The 23,013-nt window shown below is 45.8% G+C and overlaps 2 protein-coding genes across 4 annotated transcripts in view; one reads left to right on the top strand and one right to left on the bottom strand.

Annotated features, from left to right (window-relative positions):
- The window catches only part of wasf1 (WASP family member 1), a 25,175-nt gene extending 7,561 nt beyond the window's left edge, over positions 1 to 17,614 (top strand). The window contains exons 3-10 of one of the 3 annotated variants that reach the window (XM_031581723.1): positions 5,289 to 5,442; positions 5,901 to 6,018; positions 8,591 to 8,644; positions 11,576 to 11,632; positions 13,795 to 13,949; positions 14,120 to 14,260; positions 14,383 to 14,918; positions 15,838 to 17,614. In XM_031581723.1, the coding sequence (XP_031437583.1) occupies positions 5,289 to 5,442; positions 5,901 to 6,018; positions 8,591 to 8,644; positions 11,576 to 11,632; positions 13,795 to 13,949; positions 14,120 to 14,260; positions 14,383 to 14,918; positions 15,838 to 15,995 (1,373 nt within the window). In that variant the 3' untranslated portion in view covers positions 15,996 to 17,614. The remainder of the gene's footprint in view (positions 1 to 5,288; positions 5,443 to 5,900; positions 6,019 to 8,590; positions 8,645 to 11,575; positions 11,633 to 13,794; positions 13,950 to 14,119; positions 14,261 to 14,382; positions 14,919 to 15,837) is intronic. The other 2 variants (XM_031581724.2, XM_031581725.1) reach the window with 2 other exon arrangements.
- A 2,895-nt stretch (positions 17,615 to 20,509) lies between these two features.
- LOC105907269 (G-protein coupled receptor 6) lies at positions 20,510 to 23,013 on the bottom strand. Its single transcript, XM_012835558.3, has one exon. The coding sequence runs from the start codon at positions 22,325 to 22,327 to the stop codon at positions 21,332 to 21,334; it is 996 nt and encodes a 331-aa protein (XP_012691012.1). The 5' UTR covers positions 22,328 to 23,013; the 3' UTR covers positions 20,510 to 21,331.

The raw sequence follows: 23,013 nt of genomic DNA, 5'->3' as shown, positions 1-23,013 counted from the left end.
GCCTACTTGTCCTGAGGCTGGGTGAACCATCAACCACTCAGGTCATTACACCATGACCACCTCAGCCTAAAGACTCATGTTCTCAGATAATTAGACCCAACCAAATTATGGTGAAAGGAAAAGAAAAATACAGAGACCACTGGGCAAAACTAACAAAATCCCAGAACAAAATGGAAACGTATCTCTAAACAGACAGTACACTGTGGCAACATATTTGACCACAGTGTCTGATACAAAACTGAGGAGAACACTGACTAAATACAGACTGAGTGAGCACAACCTGGCAGTAGAAGTAGGCTGGCACAGACACACCTGGCTGCCCAGAGAGGAGAGGTTGTGTTCTTACTGTGACCAGTGAACAGTGGAGACAGAGCTGCACTTCCTAACTCACTGCAACCAATACCAAAGTCTTAGAGACCAATATTTTGCCAAAAGAATACAAATATTCCCAGAGTTCCTTCATCTAAGTGATCTGGAGAGACTCAGGAGAGGGAGGACTGCTGTAGACTAGCAGCAAGATATGAAGCAGCCTGCCATGAGCTCCACAGTTCTGTGAACCCCCAATGCTTTGGCAATGTTGTATTGTATCCAGTCATGCCAATATGGCTATTTGAATTTGAATTTAGACAGATGGCCTGAAAGACAGAGGCAAGGCAATGCATTTGTTAGCATATTTCATACATAGAGGCAAGAAGAGGAGAGGAGTCTATAGATGAGGGGGCGAAAAGGAGCAGAGAGAAGTAAAGAGAGGAGAAGAGAAGGGATGAGAAAGCAAAGCAAGGCCAGTTTATTTCTATAGCAAAGTTCATACACAGAGGCAATTTAATGTGCCTTACATAAATAAAAGCAACAGAAACATCCAAAGTAAAAATAAAGACAAAGTGCCGAAGAGTGAAAAACAATCAAATAAAAGAATAAATAAGACCAACAGAAAGAGAGAGAGATGGATAGACAGATGAGTGAGTAGAGTAAACAGGCACAACGGCAGCTCAGCAAACAGCATCAAAGGCAGCCTGCATCTTAACATGACTCACACAGAGGTCAGCCCGTGAGACTGCAGAAAGAGGGAGTGGGGGAGGGAGGGAGAGGGAGGGAGAGGGAGAGGGAGAGGGAGTGAAAGGGGGCAGGGGGAGATCAGAGAGAGGGAGAGAGAAACAGAGATGGGGGGTGATAAGAGGGAGAGGTTACGGTAGTGAGCGTGGTAGAGGGGAAGAGAGCGGAGAAGAGAGGGATAGAGGGAAAAAAGAGAGAGGGGGAGAGAAGGAGGAAGAAGCGGACAGTTGAAAAGAGAGGCCGATAAGTGGTAGTAAATTGAAGCAGCTGGGGTTCATTTAATGGTCCTATTCACCTCCACCCTTCCCTCAACTCAACCCCCATCCCTCTACACAGATGCATTCTGGGTAATGAACTGTGTGGTGCTGTGGTTAGGATGGGTGGAGATAGAGAAAGCTAGGGAGAAAAAAGGGGGGGGGGATTGTAGCACAGTATGGGGGGGAGAGAGAGAGACAGAGAGAGAGAGAGAGAGAGAGAGAGAGAGAGAGAGAGAAGAGAAAAGGATGAAGCTGGAAAGAGTGTGTGATTATGGTCTTGGCTGGGTCATAAATCTGTAGGTCATGGGGGGTGATCAAGAGATACGCCCTTGAAAACCAAACACTCTGCAGCAAGACACCCAGAGAAGCAGGACAATGCCCTATCTTACACATCTCTCTTTCCCCCCAAGCCTGCACGCTCACACACACTTATAAACACACACACATATACACAGACACACTTTACATTAGCATTCTAACAGAGTGAAGAACCATTTTGTGACCAGAGCATTCCTTTTGTAAGTATCTTCTGCGTCCTTTACGGCCTTCTTAAAGGCTAACTGGTATTGACGTTTGCGTGCGGTGGAGCCAGTGTCCCAGACATGACGTCTGATAAAGCAGATCAGAGCAGAGCAGCCATCATCCATCACTCAACACTAATCAGGTTTGGGGAAACCCTATACTCTTTAGCAGGCAGCGCCGCACGCCACTCATCCTGGCACAGCAGATTCACATGACATCACAATGCCCATGGTCTCTGGGCAACCCATGTATTCCTTTCTGATGTTGTTTTTTTATCTCCTCTTTTTTTCCTTCTGTCTCTTTTCTTTCCCTGATGATTAACCTCGGCGCATCTGACCTTTGCTCTGTCCCTTCTCTCATCCTTCTTCTCTTCCTTTTTTATGTTGTTCTCTCTCTCCCTCTCTCTCTCTCCCTCTCTCTCTTGCTCTTGCTCTCCCTCCCTCTCTCTCTCGCTCTTGCTCTCCCTCCTCGCTCGCTCGCTCGCTCTTTCTCTCCCTCCCTCACTCGCTTGCTCTCTCTCTCTCCCACCCTCCCTCTCCCTCTCCGGTTGATGTTCAAGTCTGTCTTCACAGACATATATTTCTCTTTCCTCTGATTGAATCCCTCTCCACTTCTCCATCTCTCTGTCCATCTCTCTTTATTCCTCCGTCTCCATCTCTCCTTCTCCTCTCCTTACCCCTCTCTCTCTCCTCTCTTGTCGTCTAATGGTCCATGTCCTCCATTTTATCTCCTTATATCACTGAAGTGCCCGTCTAATAATAGAGCCTGACATTGCCGCCTAATTCCCCAAAGACCACGCCCTCTCCCTGACTCTGTCTTTTTTTTCTTTTCTTTCTTATCATTTTATCCACTCCCTCATTCTCTCTCTTTTTCCCTCTCTGGACTGTTTGATGGGACAGGGAGGTGGTGTACTGATGCCCACTGTTAAATAGTCAACACAGTTTGTGCGTGTGTGTGTGTGTGTGCGTGCGTGCGTGCATGCGTGCGTGCGTGTGTGTGTTCGTGCGTGCGTGTGCCTGCATGTGCGTGTGCATGTGTGTGTGAGAGAGAGAGATGGAGATTATTATTATTCTTTTATTGTTCTTTTGCTGTAGCTGTCACTGTTCTTTTTTGTCCATTAGTACTGCTTCTTACAAAATGTCAATTGAGAATCAATAAAATGCACACTCTACATAGTGTCTACACACACTCTACACACACTCTACACAGTGCCTACAGTTTCATTCCTTCATGCCAATAAAGCAATATTAGATTAGATTAGATTAGAGAATGAGAGATTGTGGAATCACCATAACGCACGCACGCACGCCCGCACGATAAAGTAGAAAAGTTTACCAAAACAAATCTCTTCAAAGAACTCGCCCACCTGACTCTCAGAACAGCCTTTCTCTCTGCCTCTGCCTCTTACACTCACTCTCTCTTTCTCTCTCCCTATCTATCTATCTATCTATCTCTCCCTCTCTCTCTCTCTCTCTCTCTCTCTCCCTTTCTCCAACTCTCTCTCCCTCTCTCCCCTTAGAGTTTGGATAGTTGCAACTGGCAGCACTTTCACGCTCCATGGGTTTAAAGTATTTGTATGTGTGTGTGTGTGTGTGTGTGTGTGTGGTAGCTGTGTGCAGTTCACCTTCAAACCTTTTTTCCCTCTTTCCTCTCTCTCTCTTTCTCTCCTCTAAACATCTCTCTTACTTCCTTTCTTCCTTGCTTCTCTCTCCATCTCCAGTGTAACAGGAGAGGCCAGGGTGGTTGTCATGGTTACCCAAGGAATGGCCAGGGGCAACAGGGCTATCAGAGAGAGAGAGAGAGAGAGAGAGAGAGAGAGAGAGAGACTGTATGTCAACTGTCACTCTTTTGAAAAGTAGAAATGAATTCAATTGAACTGAGAAAGGAGAGGGAACAAGAAAGACAAGACAGAAAAGACATGAGACAAGAGTGTGTTTTCCTTCCCTTTGACTTCCCTGACTGTTAACCTCAGAATGGAGTGATGATCTTTCTCTCATCCACCCACTCATCACCTTATGTTTTTCTCCTCTCACTTCCCATCAGGTAGGGCTGTTTGCGCCTCCTCCTCCTCCCTCTCTTCTTCACCGTGACTCCTCTCCTGTCTCTTGTCCATTTGGCAGCTGCGATGCTCTCATTTCTTTGCCTTTAATGTCAGCTGCTGATGGCTAACGCGTGGACACGAGGAGAACAGATCTCTCATTAATACTTGACTCGGAGACGGAGCGAGGGCAAGGGCGAAGAGGGAGAGAGAGAGAGAGAGAGAGAGGTAGGAGAGAGAGACGAAGAAAGACGGAAAGAGTACGCTGAATTGATATGAATGCTAAAAGCAGTCAGTGTCATGTGAGCTGGATTAGAGTGACTGTAAGGAAGAAACTGAGCCATGGTGATTATTATGGACACTACTGAGATAAGGGGGCTTACTGTGGTGATCTGGGGAAGGTTTTTGGTGTAACACCACCAGTGACAGGAAGTTGAGAGAGATGGGCAGAGGAGGAAAAGAGTGGAGGATAGAAGTGCAGAAGGAAAGTGAGATGCTTAGAGAGAGAGAGCAGGAAAGGGCAAGAAATTGATGTAATGTAATTGCTGCAAATTGACAATTCTTTGAGGAAAGCAAATTTTTATATTTTTTATTATTATTTGATGGATAAAACGTTTTCCTGGAAAACTTGTCATTTTCTGGGTTATTCCAATCTTTTGAACAGTAGTGTACACACACACACACACTCTCTCATTCGGACACACACAAACACACACACACACACACAAACACACTCACTCTTCTCCGCCCTCCTTCTTTGACTAATTGAAACTCCAATTAAAACAAGCTTTATAGGTTGGCTGTTCCACAATATTGCCAGACGATTAATAACTGCCATAATCATTCAAGACTTGACAAGTAAACAGACTCGCTCTCTCTCTCTATCCCTCCCTTTCTCTCTCCCTCTCTCTTTTGTTGTGTGTAGTTGGAGATGAAGGGCAAAGGATTTTGAAAGTGTGAGGGGGGAGGGCTTTTACCTCTCTGTTTAGATTGAATGGAATCTTTAATGTAGTGGGGGATTTTAATGAATTTATTTGGTGTCATCATGTGAGAAAGTAAGACAGTGATTTAATAAAGAAGTGTTTGATAACCCCCCCCCCCCCTCTCTCGTTTTCTTTCCTTTCCCCTTCCCTTCCCTTCCTCTCTCTCTCTCTCTCTCTCTCTCTCTCAAATTCAAACAAGTTTAGACATGTACATCTGTTTAAATAAATCAAAACAAAATGAAACAATCAATAATAATATTCTCTCTCTCCCTCTCCTTCTCTCTCTCTTTCTTTCTCTCAAATTCAAACAAGTTTAGACATGTTCAATATCTGTTTAAATAAATCAAAACAAAATGAAACAATCAATAATAATATTCCCTCTCTCTCTCTCCCTCTCCTTCTCTCGCTCTCTCTCTCCCTCTCTCTCTCTCTCAGTATCCTTGCAGGACATCACCATGCGAAAGGCCTTCCGCAGCTCCACCATTCAGGACCAGCAGCTCTTTGACAGACAGTCGCTGCCCCTCCCCTTAAAGGAGACTTTCGAAATCTGCGAGCAGCCGCCACCCCTCAACATCCTCACACCCTATAGGTCAGTGTCTCAGCATCACTGCCTCTCTTTGGCCGCTACATAAATGTACATAAATGTCCCATATGTTCCTCACACCCTAGATGAGAAAGACAGCACACAAAAAACAATAGGTAGAATTTATGGAGACTTGTTTCTGCTGAACTAAGTGCCATTTTTACGCATTAAACTGTTGCAGTAGGTTGTCTCCTGCAATGTTTAAATCATATGACAAATGAACATAAAATAACTATGGAGAAGCCTTTCAGATTATAAACAAACTATATGTTGAAACTTTGTTAACTTCAATTTATGGTTCAGGTTAGGGTTAGGGGTTGGGTTTGGTAAAGGTGATGTTCAGGGAACAAATAGAAAGACTGAACTTGTAAAGTGGGTCTGCTCCTTCTGTACATGTTGGGATCAAAGGTCAGAGGTCATGATGTGGTGACATCACGTGACGTGACGTTGTTGTGTGCCCCTAGGGATGATGGGAAGGAGGGTCTGAAGTTCTACACTAACCCCTCCTACTTCTTCGACCTGTGGAGAGAGAAGATGCTGCAGGACACGGAGGACAAGAGAAAAGAGAGGAGAAAGCAGAAGGTACACACACACACACACACACACACACACACTCAAACACAAATACACACAAATACACACCAAAGACACACACACCGAAGACAAACATACACACACACAAAAGCTCTCTTAGGTACTGTAAAGTACTTAGGACTGTAAATCTGCAAATACAGAGCTCATAACATATAGGGAAACTATAAGAGGGGCTGCCATCTTTTCCAAGCTGTGTGTGTGAGATGGATTTCCATGAACAGAACCAGAGACAGTGGAGGCCTGACCATAAAAAGGAGCGGCAAAGACTCTAGTAAGTCACAGAAAGTGTGAGAATTGGCTACCATGTCACTCAAAGAAAACCACACACAGACACACACACACACACACACACACACACACACACACACACACGCTCTCAGATACACGCATACACACTGCACATGCTCACACACACACATTCACCCATACTTAGGGAGGACGGTAAGCACAGTACTTACTGACATCTCAAAATAGGTGAAATAGGAATCTGAAATCATGCAGACACTGAAAGACTGTGAGTGTGTGTGTGGATGGATGTGTCTGTGATGGTATGAATACGGTGTAAGTGCGGGTTGTGTGTGTGTGTGTGTGTGTGTGTGTGTGTGTGTGTGTGTGTGTCTGCTTGTGGTAATTAACGGCTGTGGTCCAACCCGTCTCATCAGGGACGCCCTCTCCCACCTCCTTCTAAATGAGAAGCAGCCGCTCACACGTGCAGGGTTTCCCTCCCCTCACTCCAGGGGCTAATCAAACACAGATTGCCTCTCCACACATGGGAGAATCCTCTTTCCCTCCCCTCTCTATCTCTCCCACTCTATCTCTCTCTATCACTCTTTTTTTTATATTTCTATTCTTTGTAAGTAATTGCAGCTTGCATCTGATGGTTTAATTTGGAAGTCCTCTAAGAGACTTTGTGAGTGTGTGTGTGTGTGTGTGTGTGTGTGTGTGTGTGTGTGTGTGTGCGCGCTGAGCTGATGAGGGGAAGAGACATCTGATGTGAGCCTTCAGACATTACAACAGTCCCACTCATGGGGACACACACACACTTGCAGCTTGCTTGCTTGGAGTCTCAAGATGGTTGTCTTTATTAGATTACCCCAGATGACAGTCTGTTGGCACAAGCTGACACACTCTCACACACATACACACACACACACACTCACAGATACAGACACACAAATACAGACATAGACACAATCACATACACACACGGACCAGACCCTTTATATTACAATAACCAAGCTGACATTAGATAATATGTGAGTAGATTAGGCAGAGTAGTGCTGGTTGCAGGCAGCTGGATTATGGAAGAACCCAAAGGGTCTGCAGCTGCAGCTGTCGGCCAACACACACTAGATTCTCTCTGACACACACACACACACACACACACACACACACACACACACACGAACGAGACTCTGGTGATTCTGGAGTCATATGTCTCTTTGCTGACTTCCTCATCTCTTGTGACTGTTTTGGTTAATTTTGTTTGGTTGTTTTGTTTGGTTGTTTTGTTTCATTTTGTTTGGTTGTGTTGCGTTGTTTTGATCCGTTTCACTTTGCTGGTGTTTTATCTTCTCTGAGGCAAAGCTGCCCCCTCTTAGTCTTTTCTCAGAGCAGAGCAGGTGCCTCAGTGCCTGCAGTATTTTCTCTGTGTGTGTGTGTGTGTGTGTGTGTGTGTGTGTGTGTGTGTGTGTGTGTGTGTGTGTGTACCCTCAAATGCCCTGTCTTTCTGACCCTTTAATCGCAAGAAGAGGGTATTACATGTAGACAGTGTACAGACTCCTCTCTCTGTCCCCTCTATCGGTTTTTCCCTCTCTCTTCTGCCATCCCTCTCTTTCCTGTCATCCCTCTCTCTCTTCTGCCATACCTCTCTTTCCTGCCATCCCTCTCTTTCCTGTCATCCCTCTCTCTCTTCTGCCATCCCTCTCTCTCTTCTGTCATCCCTCTCTTTCCTGTCATCCCTCTCTCTCTTCTGTCATCCCTCTCTCTCTTCTGTCATCCCTCTCTTTCCTGTCATCCCGGTGGCCCTAGTGTCGCTCTGGCTCTCGTCTGCGGCGGGAGAGAGCCGTTATCTTTCCTCACCTCTCCTCACTCTCGTCTCGTCTCGTCTCGTCCCGTCATCCCACTTCTCCTCACACCCGCCGACTGTGTGTCAAACACAGCGAAGATGAGACTCCGGAGACACACACACACACACACACACACACTTTCAGTAGGAGTGGAACACTTCCTGAGTATGGTGTGTGTGATGGTGTAAAGGTCTGTGGCCCAGTATGGAGGTTAAGCAGAGTGGTCTTGCCTGACAGTTCTAATCAATAAAAGGCTCAGCCAATGTAGATTAGCGCTGCTGTAGAATGGAGATCAAAGACACAGAGGACATCATCTCTTTCAACCGGCAGAGATTACTCATCAGTAATACATTTACACACACACACACACACACACACACAAATACAGGCACACAAAGTGAGGTCTGTACCTTTCCTCTCCACTGTGTATTCTCTCCCTCCCTCTCCATCTTGGTGTTTCTATCCTTCACTCTGTGTCTGTCTGTGTGCAGCTGGAGTGGCCGCAAGGGTACGCCCACAACCCCTCCTTGCCCCCTGCCCCGGAGGTAAGACAACCCTCCCAACCCCCCCCCCCCCCCGAAGCATCCCCCAGCAGTGTATCGTCTTGAACCCACCAGCCCTCCTTACCAACCTTGCCCCATGAGCCTGCCCCTCCCACCACCCCACCCCCTCTCCATGTTAACCGCCTCCCCTTTAAATCCCACTCTGGGCACTAATCAATTACTAACCCCACTGGAGGTGTAGGGATAACTCTTAGACTTATATCTTAGACTACGAGACTCACAATGTGTGTGTGTGTGTGTGTGTGTGTGTGTGTGTGTGTGTGTGTGTGTGTTTCCCTTATCCCACTGGAGGTTGCTACTGAAGCTGCTAGTTTACCAAGTCTAAATATTAGCTTGTCTTTGTTCCTCCGTCTCACTTACTTTCCTTCTTCATCAAACCAAAAACACACTTCCAGCCAGCTGCAACAGAGGGCCAACGGAGCTCTAGGAGCCATGTTTATTATGACCGATTATCTGACCTTTATTAATCACCCAAGCTCCAGATGTCAGGGAAATAAGAATAGATGCTGCTAGGATGAAGTCTCTCAGGAGATACACTCACACTCGTGGCCATTGTTCTGCCTGTGCAGAAGCCTCAGTATTGGGTTGCACGACAGTGGAAATAGAAATAGAGGAGAAAAGAAATATGTATTCAGGGGGACAAACCGCTTTATTCCTAAACATTGTTAAACCCATGGTTTATGGTGGGTGAGTGCTCTTCTTGCTCCAAAGTGCCCTTATTTTCCAGCATCCAAGTAAGTGTCCTTAATCTGAAAAAATTAAACGTATTTAGTCTCACTTAAAGCCAAACACCCATAACCATGTAAATGAAGTGTACTTCACTGGAAAAGGGGACACATTGATCAGTCCTAAACACAGAGGAAGATAAGTCCCCATGGTTAAGGTGGCCGTTGCTTTTAGTCAGGGACTTGGGTCTCAGTATAAATAGCACTAAATGGTGGTCTTGGGCCATGCTTTCCTGACACAGCTGTCGTGGAACTACAACTGAGCCTGCACACTTCAAACTGAACGAGTACACTCAGTGAGGACCAATGGAAAGCTAATGTTAACAGCCTGCATACTTCAAACTGAACGAGTACACTGAGTCAGGACCAATGGAAAGCTAATGTTAGGAGCCTGCATACTTCAAACTGAACGAGTACACTGAGTCAGGACCAATGGAAAGCTAATGTTAGGAGCCTGCATACTTCAAACTGAATGAACACACCCAGTGAGGACCCGTGGAAAATTAATTTAAGAGTGAAGTGCTTATTTTCCTTATTTAATCACATTTTAAGTCAAACACCCATAACCAAGGAAATTAAGTACTCCACTGAAAAACAATTTAAGCGTGCTTAGTCTAAAAGTGTAGTGTTCTTAGTCTTGTTAAACCCAAGAACAGTGAATGTGGTTAATGTCATGAGTAGTCCCTGGATGTCGTGAGTTAGTGCTGACCTTTCTGCCTCTTTGCCTGTGCTGTGTGTGTGTGTGTGTGTGTGTGTGTGTGTGTATGCATGTATTTGAGTGTGTGTGTGTTTGTGTATTTAAGTGCATGTGCACACGTGTGTGTGTGTGTCTGTGTGTGCATATGCATGTATTTCAGTGTGTGTGTGTGTGTGTGTGTGTGTGTGTGTGTATGTGTGTGTATTTGAGTGTGTGTGTGTGTGTGTATGTAAATGTGTGTGTGTATTTGAGTGTGTGTGTGTGTATGTAAATATGTGTGTGTTCAGCTGCTGATATCAGCAGATTTTACCCTCTGCAGACCTCGGGTCAGGGAAAGACAAGACAGGAAAATGAACAGTGACGGGAGGGGGCAGAGATTTTCACACATCAGTGTGTGTGTGTGTGTGTGTGTGTGTGTGCGTGTGTGCATGCGTTAGCGACTTTGGTGCTTATTCACAGTAATGAGAACCACTTGATCATTTTAATCAATATGCATTCTGGTGTGAATTTCTGACGTGTGTGTGTGTGTATGTGTATGCCTTGTAGTTTCATGAGTTACAAGGGTTTCACACTTCCCTGAATTGCTGCCTCCCCAAATCTCACTCTCACACACACACACTCACACAAGCACATGCCTCTTTATGCAACAAACACAAACAAAGCACACACATCATTGCACGCATCCATGTTCACACTCCTCAGTAACTAATGATGCAACACCTTGCAGGTCCGTGTATGTTGTCAGATTCTCTGTCTCTGTGTGTGTGTGTGTGTGTGTGTGTGTGTGTGTGTGTGTGTGTCAGAATGTGGTTAGATGCCACTGCAAACGTGTGGACTTAATCAACACTAACCCTCCTTCTAAGCACATGAAATGTTTTTAGGTTTCGCTGCAGTGTTTCCTGCATGTCCTCTTCATGCGCACATGTCATCACCTGGATGCTCTTCTCTCCTCCTTGGATTGTCCATTTTAATTGCATGCATCTGCTATTGGTTCTTTTTCATGTATTGTACTGCATTGCATTGTCTGGTATTGCACTGCATTGACATGGCTCTCCCAAAAGGTTTGTATGGTTACAAATATGATCATCTGTGCCGTTTAAGGGTCTTTGGCTCGGCCCATGACGTGTATTGCTTTACTGTGTCATGCCATGCAACATCCACAGTGCTCTGTCTTATTGCGTTAAGCTGTAGCATGCTTGGTTCTTGCATTGCTATGCTATATGCTAGTTATATTTGTTTTAATTGCACTGATCTCTTTGCACACTCTGACCTGTGTTGCTCCACGCTTGCTACATGCGTTTGATTTGCCACGTTTGTTTGCTAGTTCGTATATCATGAACTGGACTTGGTGTCGTGTCATATTGTGTTCTGCTCATTTGTTATTGTTGTTGTTGTTGTTGTTGTTGCGGAGCCCTGTTGAAAGGTTCTGTGCCATGCTGTGCCGTGTTAAAACTGTGGCCCTTCCCGGCGCTTCTCTGTTTTGTTTTATAGTTGCAAGACCCCCACTCGTATGAGCAGGTCTATAAGTACTTAGACCTCCCCACACAGGTATGTCACGGCCGACCAGCCTCAGCCTCAGCCCCTCTGCAAGATCCTCCCACTGCAGTGTCCCTACCCCCTCCCTTCTCCTTCTCTTCCTCCTCCTTCTCTTTCACTGGGATCCATCTGTGATAACATCTGCCATAACATGTTTATGACATTGTTATGGCAGTCCTGTGATATAAGGTTCAAGAAAAATACTCCAGTACTCCACAGTTAGAGCTTGCCTGTTGCTCTATTTGGCAGGTGACTTGGAACATGCTGATAGCGGTAATAGCATTCCACTTTAACCCTGCTTTAACCCTCACCTCAGTGCTAACACAGCTGTCCTTCCACCTTAACACTACACCACAACACTAACACAGCTGTCCTTCCACCTTAACACTACACCACAACACTAACACAGCTGTCCTTCCACCTTAACACTACACCACAACACTAACACAGCTGTCCTTCCACCTTAACACTACACCACAACACTAACACAGCTGTCCTTCCACCTTAACACTACACCACAACACTAACACAGCTGTCCTTCCACCTTAACACTACACCACAACACTAACACAGCTGTCCTTCCACCTTAACACTACACCACAACACTAACACAGCTGTCCTTCCACCTTAACACTACACCACAACACTAACACAGCTGTCCTTCCACCTTAACACTACACCACAACACTAACACAGCTGTCCTTCCACCTTAACACTACACCACAACACTAACACAGCTGTCCTTCCACCTTAACACTACACCACAACACTAACACAGCTGTCCTTCCACCTTAACACTACACCACAACACTAACACAGCTGTCCTTCCACCCTAACACTACACCACAACACTAACACAGCTGTCCTTCCACCCTAACACTACACCACAACACTAACACAGCTGTCCTTCCACCTTAACACTACACCACAACACTAACACAGCTGTCCTTCCACCTTAACACTAACACAGCTGTCCTTCCACCTTAACTCTACACCTCAACACTAACACAGCTGTATCATGGCAGATGGTACCTACTGTCATAAGGTTTCAGTATAAGCATAATAACAGTATATTATAGTGAATAAGTATAATAAGAGTATACTATAGTGTATAAATATAATAACAGTGTCAAATTACCATAGCTTGTTATTGCCTTAACACTAACATACCAAATACACATACATTATACATGTGTCATGTGACCATAATTATTAATATTATATTATTATTTTAAATTAAATTAAATTAAATTAAATTAAATTAAATTAAATTAAATTATTATTATTATTATACTTCTGTCACCCAGTTAGCAGTGGCTGGTGTAGCATTGAGCCTTGCTGTATATAGCAGCACAAACGTTCCATTACACAGAAGTGAGATTGTAAGCACTGCACACTGCACACTGCACTCACACAAGGCCAGAGAGGCTCAGGAGGAGGGCGGAAAGCCTGTGAAATCTGACAGCTGTCACTCAAACTGACAGCCTGTGTCAGCTGGTGACACGATGTCACGACACACACATCCCAGATTACTCTTCTTTTTTTTTTTTACTCTTTCACATACAAGCACACATACACACATGCACTGTAGTTGGAATCCTTAGTAAAGTCCTCTGAATCTCCTATATGCACTCTCTCTCACTGCAGGCTTCTAGGAAATGAGGGTGTCATGAGTTTCAGTGACACAAACACCGGCCTTGTGAGAACGCATAGACGCGGACACACACACACATTTGCACACGACACACACACACACACACACTCTAATAGCCAAAGTAGCATAGTGCTGTGTGTGCCCAAATTGCTGATGACTACGTCTCATTTCCTGTGTGTGTGTGTGTGTGTGTGTGTGTGTGTGTGTGTGTGTGTGTGTGTACGTGCTGACAAGGCTTTTAAGTAAAATTGGCTTGAAGTGGGCCTGTGAGTGTAATGTAGTTGACTTTGCTTTCAAGTCCGAGTGCTAGAGGCAGAGCTAACCTCTTACCCTGTGTGTGTGTGTGTGTGTGTGTGTGTGTGTGTGTGTGTGTGTGTGTGTGTGTGTGTGTGTGTGGCTTAAGAGCAATGCAAGAAATGTTACTCTGTGTATCTCCCCTACCCTGTCCTCTCCCTCACCCCCTCGGATCAAATAAAATGACTTTCCTTTCTTTTCTCTCTCTCTCTCTTTCTTTCCCCAGATTAAGAACATAGATCGTCCAGCGGAAGCAGAGAAGATTCCGCGAGCGCCTCATGACCGTAAGAAGGAGTGGCAGAAACTCGCTCTGGGAGCGGAACTCGCAGAGGACGAGGCCGAGGCCGAAAACCAACAGAGGGACCCGGCTAATGACGGACAGTACGTGTGTGTGTGTGTGTGTGTGTGTGTGTGTGTGTGTGTGTGTGTGCGTGTGTGCGTGTATGTACATGTGTGTGTGTGTGCGTGTATGTACGTGTGTGTGTGTGTGTGTGTTTTTTGCTGTTGGTTGTTTATTTCTTGGTATGTTTGTTTGTTTGTTTGTTTCCCAGGCAAATGATGTACATGGAGCACGAAGGTGCATTCTCATTGGCTGCTCTGCCGTACTGTCAGATGAATGAGCTCCTGAACAGACAAGACAGGACAGGGTACGGCAGACCCCACGAGCCCCCACCCCCTCCACCCGCCATCAGGTACAATCTCTCACACATACACACACACACACACACACATGTAGATACAAGGTCTTGCTATACACACCATACACACAAACTGTTACTCCATCTCTCTCTCTCTCTCTCTCTGTGTCTGGCAGTTCCAGCTCTGGCTTGTCCGACAGCCTCTCTCAGTCTCCCGCTCGCAACCCCGGCTTTTTCAACTCCAACACCCCACCTCCTCCCCCTCCCCCCTTACCCCCTCCACCGCCCCCTCTCCCCTCCACCATCCAATCAGGTGCAGGCATGCGTGGCACGCCGCCGCCTCCCATCCCGCCCCTCCCCTCCCAGCAGCCCATGGCCATCCCACCCGCTCCAGCCCCTCTCCAAATCGCCCCAGGGGTGCTGCACCCCGCCCCACCGCCCATTGCCCCTCCCCTGCACATGGGCTCCCCGGCCCGCCACCAGCAGGACAAAGCTCCGCCCCCAGGGATGACAGACGTCTCAGTCCTGCCCCCTCCTCCCCCACCCCCTCCCCTGCCCCTCTCAGGCGCCAGAAGCTCCTCCCCCTCCATGGCAGTCCTGCCCTCTGTCTCGTCCCCGCCCACTCACTCCGCCCACGAGCCCAAGCGTCACCCCGCCAACCTGCCGCCCATCAGCGACGCCCGCAGCGTCCTATTGGAGGCCATACGTCAAGGTAGGCGGAGCCTTAGGCACACATTCAAGATCTTCAGTGTCACAATGACAACCATTATTATCATGTATAAGTGATCTGTAAAAAACATTAGCTCCATTAGCTACACAGAAACATGAACAGGAAAGACAAATGAAAGCTAAATACACAAAGATGAAAGACATGAAAACTGTACTGATTGAGGCAGATTTGTATTATATTTTGTATTTCATTTGTGTTATTTTTCATGTTCATTGAGCAGTATTAGTAGCTAGAGGCACAGTGAGTGTGTGTGTATGTGCTTGTACTCTTGTTGGCGTACGTGATAGCAGGCATGTGCTTGTGAATGAACAAATGTGTTCATGTGTTGATATCTGCAGACAGTGTGTGTGTGTGTGTGTGTGTGTGTGTGTGTGTGTGTGCTGATGCCCTTGTTAGGGACATCCAGATGAAGAAGATGAAATGAGTCACTGAGTCATACACACTGTGCCAGTCCTGATATCACCCCTCTCTCTCTCCCTCTCTCTCTCTCTCTCATCCCTGCTCTTTGTTTTTCTCCACACCACTCTTTCCCTCTCCAACCTCCATCTTTCTCTCTTCCCTTCACTCTCTTTTGCTTCTGCCTCAACCCCTTTCTCTCTCCTCTGACTTGAAACGTTCACTGAAACACTCTCCTTCCTCTCTCTCATCTCCCCATCTCTCTTTTTTCTTTCTCTCATCTCTCCATCTCTTTCTCTCCTTGTTCCACTTAATCCTTTTCCTTTCTTCCCACTCTTCTCTCTGCCCGTTCTCCCTCCCTCTCTCCCTCTCTCTCAATCTCTGTCTCTCTTGTTCTCTCACTCCTCCTTTCCCCGTCTTACTTGCTGTTCATCCTTCCATCTCCATCCCTCTCTCTTTCTCTCTACTTTCCTTCATTCACCCCTCTCTCTCCCTCCTCTATCAGGTATCCAGCTGCGGAAGGTGGAAGAGCAGCGAGCCCAGGAGGAGAAGCACGAGCGCGTGGGCAACGACGTGGCCACCATCCTGTCCCGCCGCATAGCCGTGGAGTACAGCGACTCCGAGGACGAATCAGAGTTCGACGAGGTCGACTGGATGGAGTGAACGAGAGACAGAGCGAGAGAAAGAGAGAGAGAGAGACGCCACTGTCCCACTCTCTTCTTTTTCCGTTCCTCCTCTACTCTGCTCTTTTTTTCATCACGCCATCAGCAAGTCCTCTCATCACCATGACGACTTCTGCACACACACACACACACTTCTCCCTCTTTACCTCTCTGTCTTTCAGTGTGCCTGTTGATCCGTCTCCATGGCTACTGTTATGTCCAAATCCCTTCCTCCCTTCCTTCCTTCCTTCCTTCCTTCCATTCTGTTTTCTATCTCTCTCTCCTTCCCACCATTCCTATGGTATGCCCTTCATGGGGATTCCAAACATCTTGTTCATTTCTTTTCCTCCGGTTTTCAGTTCAGTTAAGTTCCAGGCCAAGAAAAAGAAACTGTTTTGTATTCATTTTTACTACACATCTTTGACAGTATAGATTATAATGTTTCTGTTTCAATTGTGTGAACTCTTTCATCTTGTACAGTTTAAAAGAAGAAAAAAAAAAACACGGAAATAACTCAGTGTCTTGTTTTCGCACAATGACATTTGGAAGAGCATTGGAGAAACCTCCCACCCTGTCTGTCTGTTTATAGAGTATTACGTAAAAGCACTACGAAGGTCAGAATTTCAGTTCCGGCGCTCTGCTGCCACCCTCTAGATGATGAAGGAATTGCAGACTTGTTGTTGTACTGCAGAGATTTTTTGTTTGAAGAAAAAAAATGTCCTAAAAGCCACTAATTTAAAAAGGGGCCTTGGAATGCCATTATGACGCGTTTGAAGAGTAGGTCCGTTTTAGGTTTGCAGTATGAAGGTCGGGTTGTATTTGTGCGTTTGTGTATGTGTTATTTTTACTTTCAGAATGGTGTCGTTGTTGTGATTGGAAAAAACGTGCGGTGTCCCGTTGTTGTATGTTTGTGAACGAAAAGAAAGTAGAAGAAAATGCAGTGAAGCAGTCACCAAACGACCCTGGTCAAACTGAGGATTTTTTGCACCCTTGTTACCTGTGTGCGAGCGCTTGTGTTTGTGTCCGTGTGTGTGTGTGAGAGAGAGATAAAGCGTGTGTGAGTGTTAGTGTGAGAGAGAGTTATTTGAGTTTATTTGGGTAAATCCACTACGAAGAGCCAACGAGATTTTGACAGCGAGCAGCTAGCACACACATGGGGAAGTATTTAGTTCACGTAAAGAAAAGACAAAAAAAAAAACATCACACAGTTAATGGCAGCTTGTCGCCTCGACAAATTTTAGAGCGATGCAACACACAAAGCCATATCTGGGTGTTTCTAAACATCAAAAAAGGAAGTTGCCAAGATGGATTACCATGGAGTTGAGACGCCATGCGAGTCGTAAAACAACCCCTCGCCGTTCATTTGTTTCTGTATTTCTCTCTTCTATGCCTTATGGTTTGTCTAAACGTATTCGTTGAGTTGATGAATGTAGCGTGCTGTCACTACTTCTTGCTTGCGTTGGTTAAGGATTTAGCTGTTTCCATGTTCCTGTGGGGAAGGTAAAAAAAAGACTTTGATTTTTTGTTCCATAAAATGTAATAGAGCCTTCCGTGTAACTTATGTAACTGTTTACCGTCACATTTTGCTTGAATTAATAAAATTCTAATGCTATGTTATAATATTTGTTGGTCGTCAGCTTATTCATAACGAAATGGACCTAGTCCCGGGAGCCTAGCAGTAGTCGTATAAGAACATGCAGTAGATGTAGGGACCTGAATAAAAAATATATAATAATTACGCTCCTGAATTATGTAACAACGAGTGTTCTTATAGAGGTAAACTATTTAAGAAATAATTCCATAATCAATCTGCAATTTCTTTCATTTTCAATATTATCTTAATTTAAAATATGATTGTATTATTAAAGGTGGGTAAAACAAATTGGTTGGTCGCATATATCATCTTAGAATGTTATAACTGAATAACAAAAGTACATGAATATAAATCACTGGATACACTGTTATACAATATTAAATATTTTTGAATGCGTCTTTGAGAGAAGAAGATCTTAAGTACGCCACGTGGAGTAAGTTTATTTTGTTTACGAATCAGTGATCATGTCTTTATTTAATAATCCATGTGTTTTCATCTGGTGTTGTGTAGATATGCGATAGATACGTGTGATGATGATGACTTGAGTTGAGTAAGCAGGTATGGGATGGAAGGGACACAGCAATGTAATCATTTCACCAGCAGGTATCACTACTTCCACGGTGTAAGCGCATAGCACTTGGATGTTGTATCTCACACGCAACTGAGGTTTTCCATCCATATCCTTTGCCCTAAAAAAGGAATTTCTTAGGTTTGGGCTCTAGTGAGGTCACCGGCTTATCAACTACAGATCCCCGGTACAACGGCGCATGTTGCGGCTGTCGCCAGCCAGTTGTGCACTGCTATTGTATCCTGCCACCCTTATTATACCTGTTTATGAATAAAAATCCCCATGCAACAAGCCAGCCAACATAACTAAACCTAAGTCATCACAACTAAACAAATATAAAATTCCCATCAACAGCATGCAAAGCGGGTTGCGGCTGTCACCAGCCAGTTGGGCACTGTTGTGCAGAGACGTGCACAGGAGTGGGCTAAGGTTGTTCGGGCAACTGCCCGTTTGCCCTCCTCGACTGAAGTGGCCCCTCCGAAGGAAATATATATATGTTAAAATAGTATTACGGCTGCAGAACTTCATGAAGGCCTAGATAAAATAATCGTGGCGCCGGCGGTTAGTGAGAGTTTCAAGTGATATAGGCAAAATATGCGTCCAGGGGACGGGGGCGTGGCGGCGGCAAAAATTAAAGTGTTGCCTCTTTTTTCCAGGGCAGAGCAACTGCCCTTCAAAATTCCTGTGCACGTCCCTGCTGTTGTGTATCATGCCACCCTTGCTATCCTAAATACAATCCACATGCACCATGTCAGCCAACCATAACTAAACATAACTCATCAAAACTAAACATAAGGCAGCCTCTCCCTCTCCTTCCATATCATATTAATACTGAAACTGATAAAGTGGCCATATTACCTACTGTTAATTGACAGGGGCAAGGCAAAACTCGCTGTTAATCAGAAAGCGGGTGGGTACATGTAGGCTGAGGGTTTCTACAAGTAGGCACGGTGGCTCAGGTGCTTGCACTGCCGCCTCACAGCAAGAAGGTCATGGGTTTGATTCCCGCATGGGGTGCTGTTGGCTCTGGGGGGCAGGTCCTCCCCAGACCTTCGGTGCTCAGGTGGGCTATCTCCCGGGCCTTTCTGTGTGGAGTTTGCATGTTCTCCCCGTGTTCATAAGGGGTTTCCTCCACTAAGAACCCCAACAGAAAAACATGCAAAAGAACAGAACACTCTCCTGTCCGTCCCTGACCAAGATGGATGGTTCACTTCACTTGGTCCCTGGGCGCTTAAAAGCTGCCCACTGCTCCTGGGGTCCTGGAGGAAGGACAGTCCAGGATGGGAGAAATGCAGAGAGTAAATTCACAGCAGCAACCTCAGGCCTCAGGAGTGGGTGGAGTTCAGCTGCCAATACGTGTTGTTGTGCTTAATGGATATGGTGATGAGGAACAATGTTTCCACAGCCATCAGCATTTGCGAGCAAAGTTCACGCTATTTGGTTAGTAAACATCAATTTGATAAACAGATAAGGAGATGTGTAAGGCTCGGCTCTTCATGTTGTTAACCAGAGGAGTTGTCCATAAAGTGAAGATTCCTCTCTTCCATTTTGAAATGTTAGTCAACGCAGTAGGTCTTAAAGACTATTCTATAAAGACGTGGACTGCATGGAACATCGCAAAAAATTTCGTCCAAAGTAAATTATGCCCCCCCCCCCCCGGATTGCTTGCCTGTTGAGAAATCAACATCTGTCCAGTGGGTCGACAAAGCCACGTCAGAAACTTTAGTTTGGTCGTCACTCATAACAGCTCCCTACGCGTCGCTAACAATGCTGCGCGCGCATCCAACTACCACGAAATGAACTGCTTTCGCCTACTCACGAGCTAAGTTATACACTCACACACACACATACGTCAGACGGGGCACCCAATGTGTCAGTAGAGACTAACGAGGAGACTAACGGTACAACCACACAAATTAAACAAAAAATAAAACAGTAATGTCATGTCCACCCCGCTAGGTCGACGTCCCCTTTTTGAGGCTGAATAGCATGGAGACACATGCGCGACTGTGTAAACACTAGATAAGAGAAGTTTTCCCTCCCCGGCTTTGCGACTGCGCTTTGGTATCTAGGGCCTTTGGGAGAGCAAGCTTGTAACGCACGCGCCTCCGATGGGAATGGGGGTGGTTTATTAGTGCACAACACGGGGCAGAGGCGGCCTGTGACGCACAGCGACTGCATCTCTAGCAGCAGACTCATGGAAACTGCGATCTGCACTGTGATTGTACACCGTGTCAATTTATTCTTTGTTGGGTGTGTGTGTGTGGGGGGGGGGGGAGCCCACTTTGTAGACAAGGGCCATTAATAGTCCTTTAATGAAAGGATATTTCTTATTATTTCTATCTATCTATGTATCATAAAAGTTTGTAAAGAAACAAAGTTGTTTAGGTTTTCAGGAGGTAGGAGTCGTATGGGGTAGGGTTCATACTATATACGAATATAATCTTCAGCCAGCATGCTCTGAGCACATTTTTGACCGAGTAGGTTGTCCTTAGTTGGTGCTAATTTTGCTGAATTTATCCAAATATGTGTACTGCATGCAGTGTGACACTGAAAATGAAATAGAGCCTTAAAGTAGCCCGCCACCTCATAGCACCCAGCAGGAAACACCTGTGGCACTCTCTGGCGGAAGCGTCGGCCGTTCTGTTACTGGACAAGGACAGACTGTGGGTCTGAAGTAATACACGGGAGGCCATTTATTTGTTTTGTTTTGTTTTTCAGTTAGTTTATTCCCATAGGCTTGTCGATCTGGTAGAAAATATACAATTATAGACAAGTTTTACAAAATATAAAATCATACACACAACGGACAAAGTACAAAGTATTTTCAACCAAACACAAAGGCCTATGCAATACTGCTTTGGCGTTTTTTTTTTTACTATCACAGTAAAGTGCAAAATTCTCTTCATTCATTTTGGATATATGTACATTCTTCAGCGCGCACCCAAACACACTCACACCCATTATCTCTCTCATTAAAACACACATACATGTTTTGTCAGTGTCCCTATGAAACGGTCATTTGTTCGCAGGACTCCTGGTAAAGTGCAGATGCGTAACGGACATTTAGCGCTCCAATCATGTTTTCATGAAACGGCAACAGTTGGCAGATAATAGACCGTAGGATAAACCCTCTGGTTTTAAAAGCACGCACAGTGGAACAGACATGGTTAAGTCACACCTCACTGGGAGACCGAGAACGATAGGAGACATTCGTTTGAAAACAACCACAGAAAAGTACGGAGAGCGCGCGTTGAATGTCTGTGTTCCGGTAGGCATATATGATGGGGTTGATCATAGAGTTGTAGGTTGCGGGAAGAAGGGTGGCGTAGGTGTACACGGACGGGTACTCCTGCTTCCCTACTAGGCAGTAGATGGCAAAGGGCAGCCAGCTGGCGCCAAACGTGCCCATGATGATGGCCAAGGTGGAGACGCCTTTCTTGGTGGCCACGAGGTGCGAGGTGCTGAAAAAGTGCTGCTGCAGGGCAATCTGGTGCGCGTGGTGGCACACTATCTTGCAGATCTTGAAGTAGAGACTGAGCATGAGCCCGAACACCACGAAGAACGAGGTGGCCAGCAGCGTCACGTGTTTCCGAGTCAGCGGGCGCACGATGCTGCAGGTGCTGGGCTCATCGAGACAGTTCCAGCCGAGCACCGGCAACAGTCCAAGGCACACAGACACGACCCACGTGCCCGCCACCATTATGTGCACGCAGTGTAAGGTCTTCTCGGAGAAGTAAGTTAGCGCGTTGTAGAGGGAAAAGTAACGGTCCACTGTGATGGCAAGAAGGCTGCTAACCGACGCACTGAATGACGCCACGAGGAAGCCGACGGTGATGAGGCTTACGGTGTCGGAACAGGTAAGGTACTGAAACGCGAAGTTGAGAATTAATCCCACACCGGCCAGCAAGTCGGCAGTCGCAAGGCTGCCGATGAGCACGAACATGGGCGCGCGCAGCGTGGGAGTGTAGACGATGATGGCCACCACGAGCGCGTTCTCACACGCGATCACGGTGCCGGAGAGGCACAGCATGATGTCCCACGGGTTCACGGGAAACTCCAGGTGCGAGACAGAGGCGGAGGAGAACTCGAAAAGGGTGCCGTTGCCATCCGCCCAGGGAAGCAGCGGCGAAAGCTCTAATGTCTCGTTCACCAGCTCACTGTCGTTCATTTCTTTTCCCCTACAAAAGTTTAAAAAAAAAGAAGAAAACAAATAAATTGAGAGATCAACTCCAATAAGCCTACTACAAAAGATTACAAGTAAAGAGAATGTAAAAGAGCACAAGCAATTTTGTCAGTTTAGTTATTTCAATGAGGACATCTACAGAGACTTTCATTCTTAATTAAAAAGTAGCCTTGAAATATGCACCTTTCATAAAATGATCAATATTCAAAAAACATGTAATAATGGTAAAAAAAACAAAAAACATAGCAAATAGGCTTGCGCCAGCCGACATCATTATGTGATGTAGAACCTGAATCCGAGGCAGCAGTAGTGTTGGAATAGCTTGTTGTAGCAAGTTTATCTGTAGTGTCGCTGGCCATGGTGCTGAAACGTTTCGGCTTTTAGCCGCTCCAAATGTACAGAATCATAATACCTCTACCATTGCAGTTGTTACAGAATAGACAACGAAAAATAGTACTACAAACCCCTGTTTTTTGCGTTGATCACAGCCACAATGAGGATTCGATACAACAAACACACTTACCAGTTTTTACATGAGCAGGATAGTTCGTGTTGCGGGGGAAACCGTCCTCTTGTTGGTTTTCGTGTTGCCTCAGGTGAAACCTTTTGTCCTGCTCCGGTTCCCGCGCGCGGGAGAGACAGCGCACACCGGGGCCACGGGAAGCATTGAC

Source organism: Clupea harengus, chromosome 15 (assembly GCF_900700415.2).
Source record: "Clupea harengus chromosome 15, Ch_v2.0.2, whole genome shotgun sequence".
Classification (NCBI taxonomy): domain Eukaryota; kingdom Metazoa; phylum Chordata; class Actinopteri; order Clupeiformes; family Clupeidae; genus Clupea; species Clupea harengus.
This window is presented reverse-complemented; position numbering and strand designations above follow the sequence as displayed.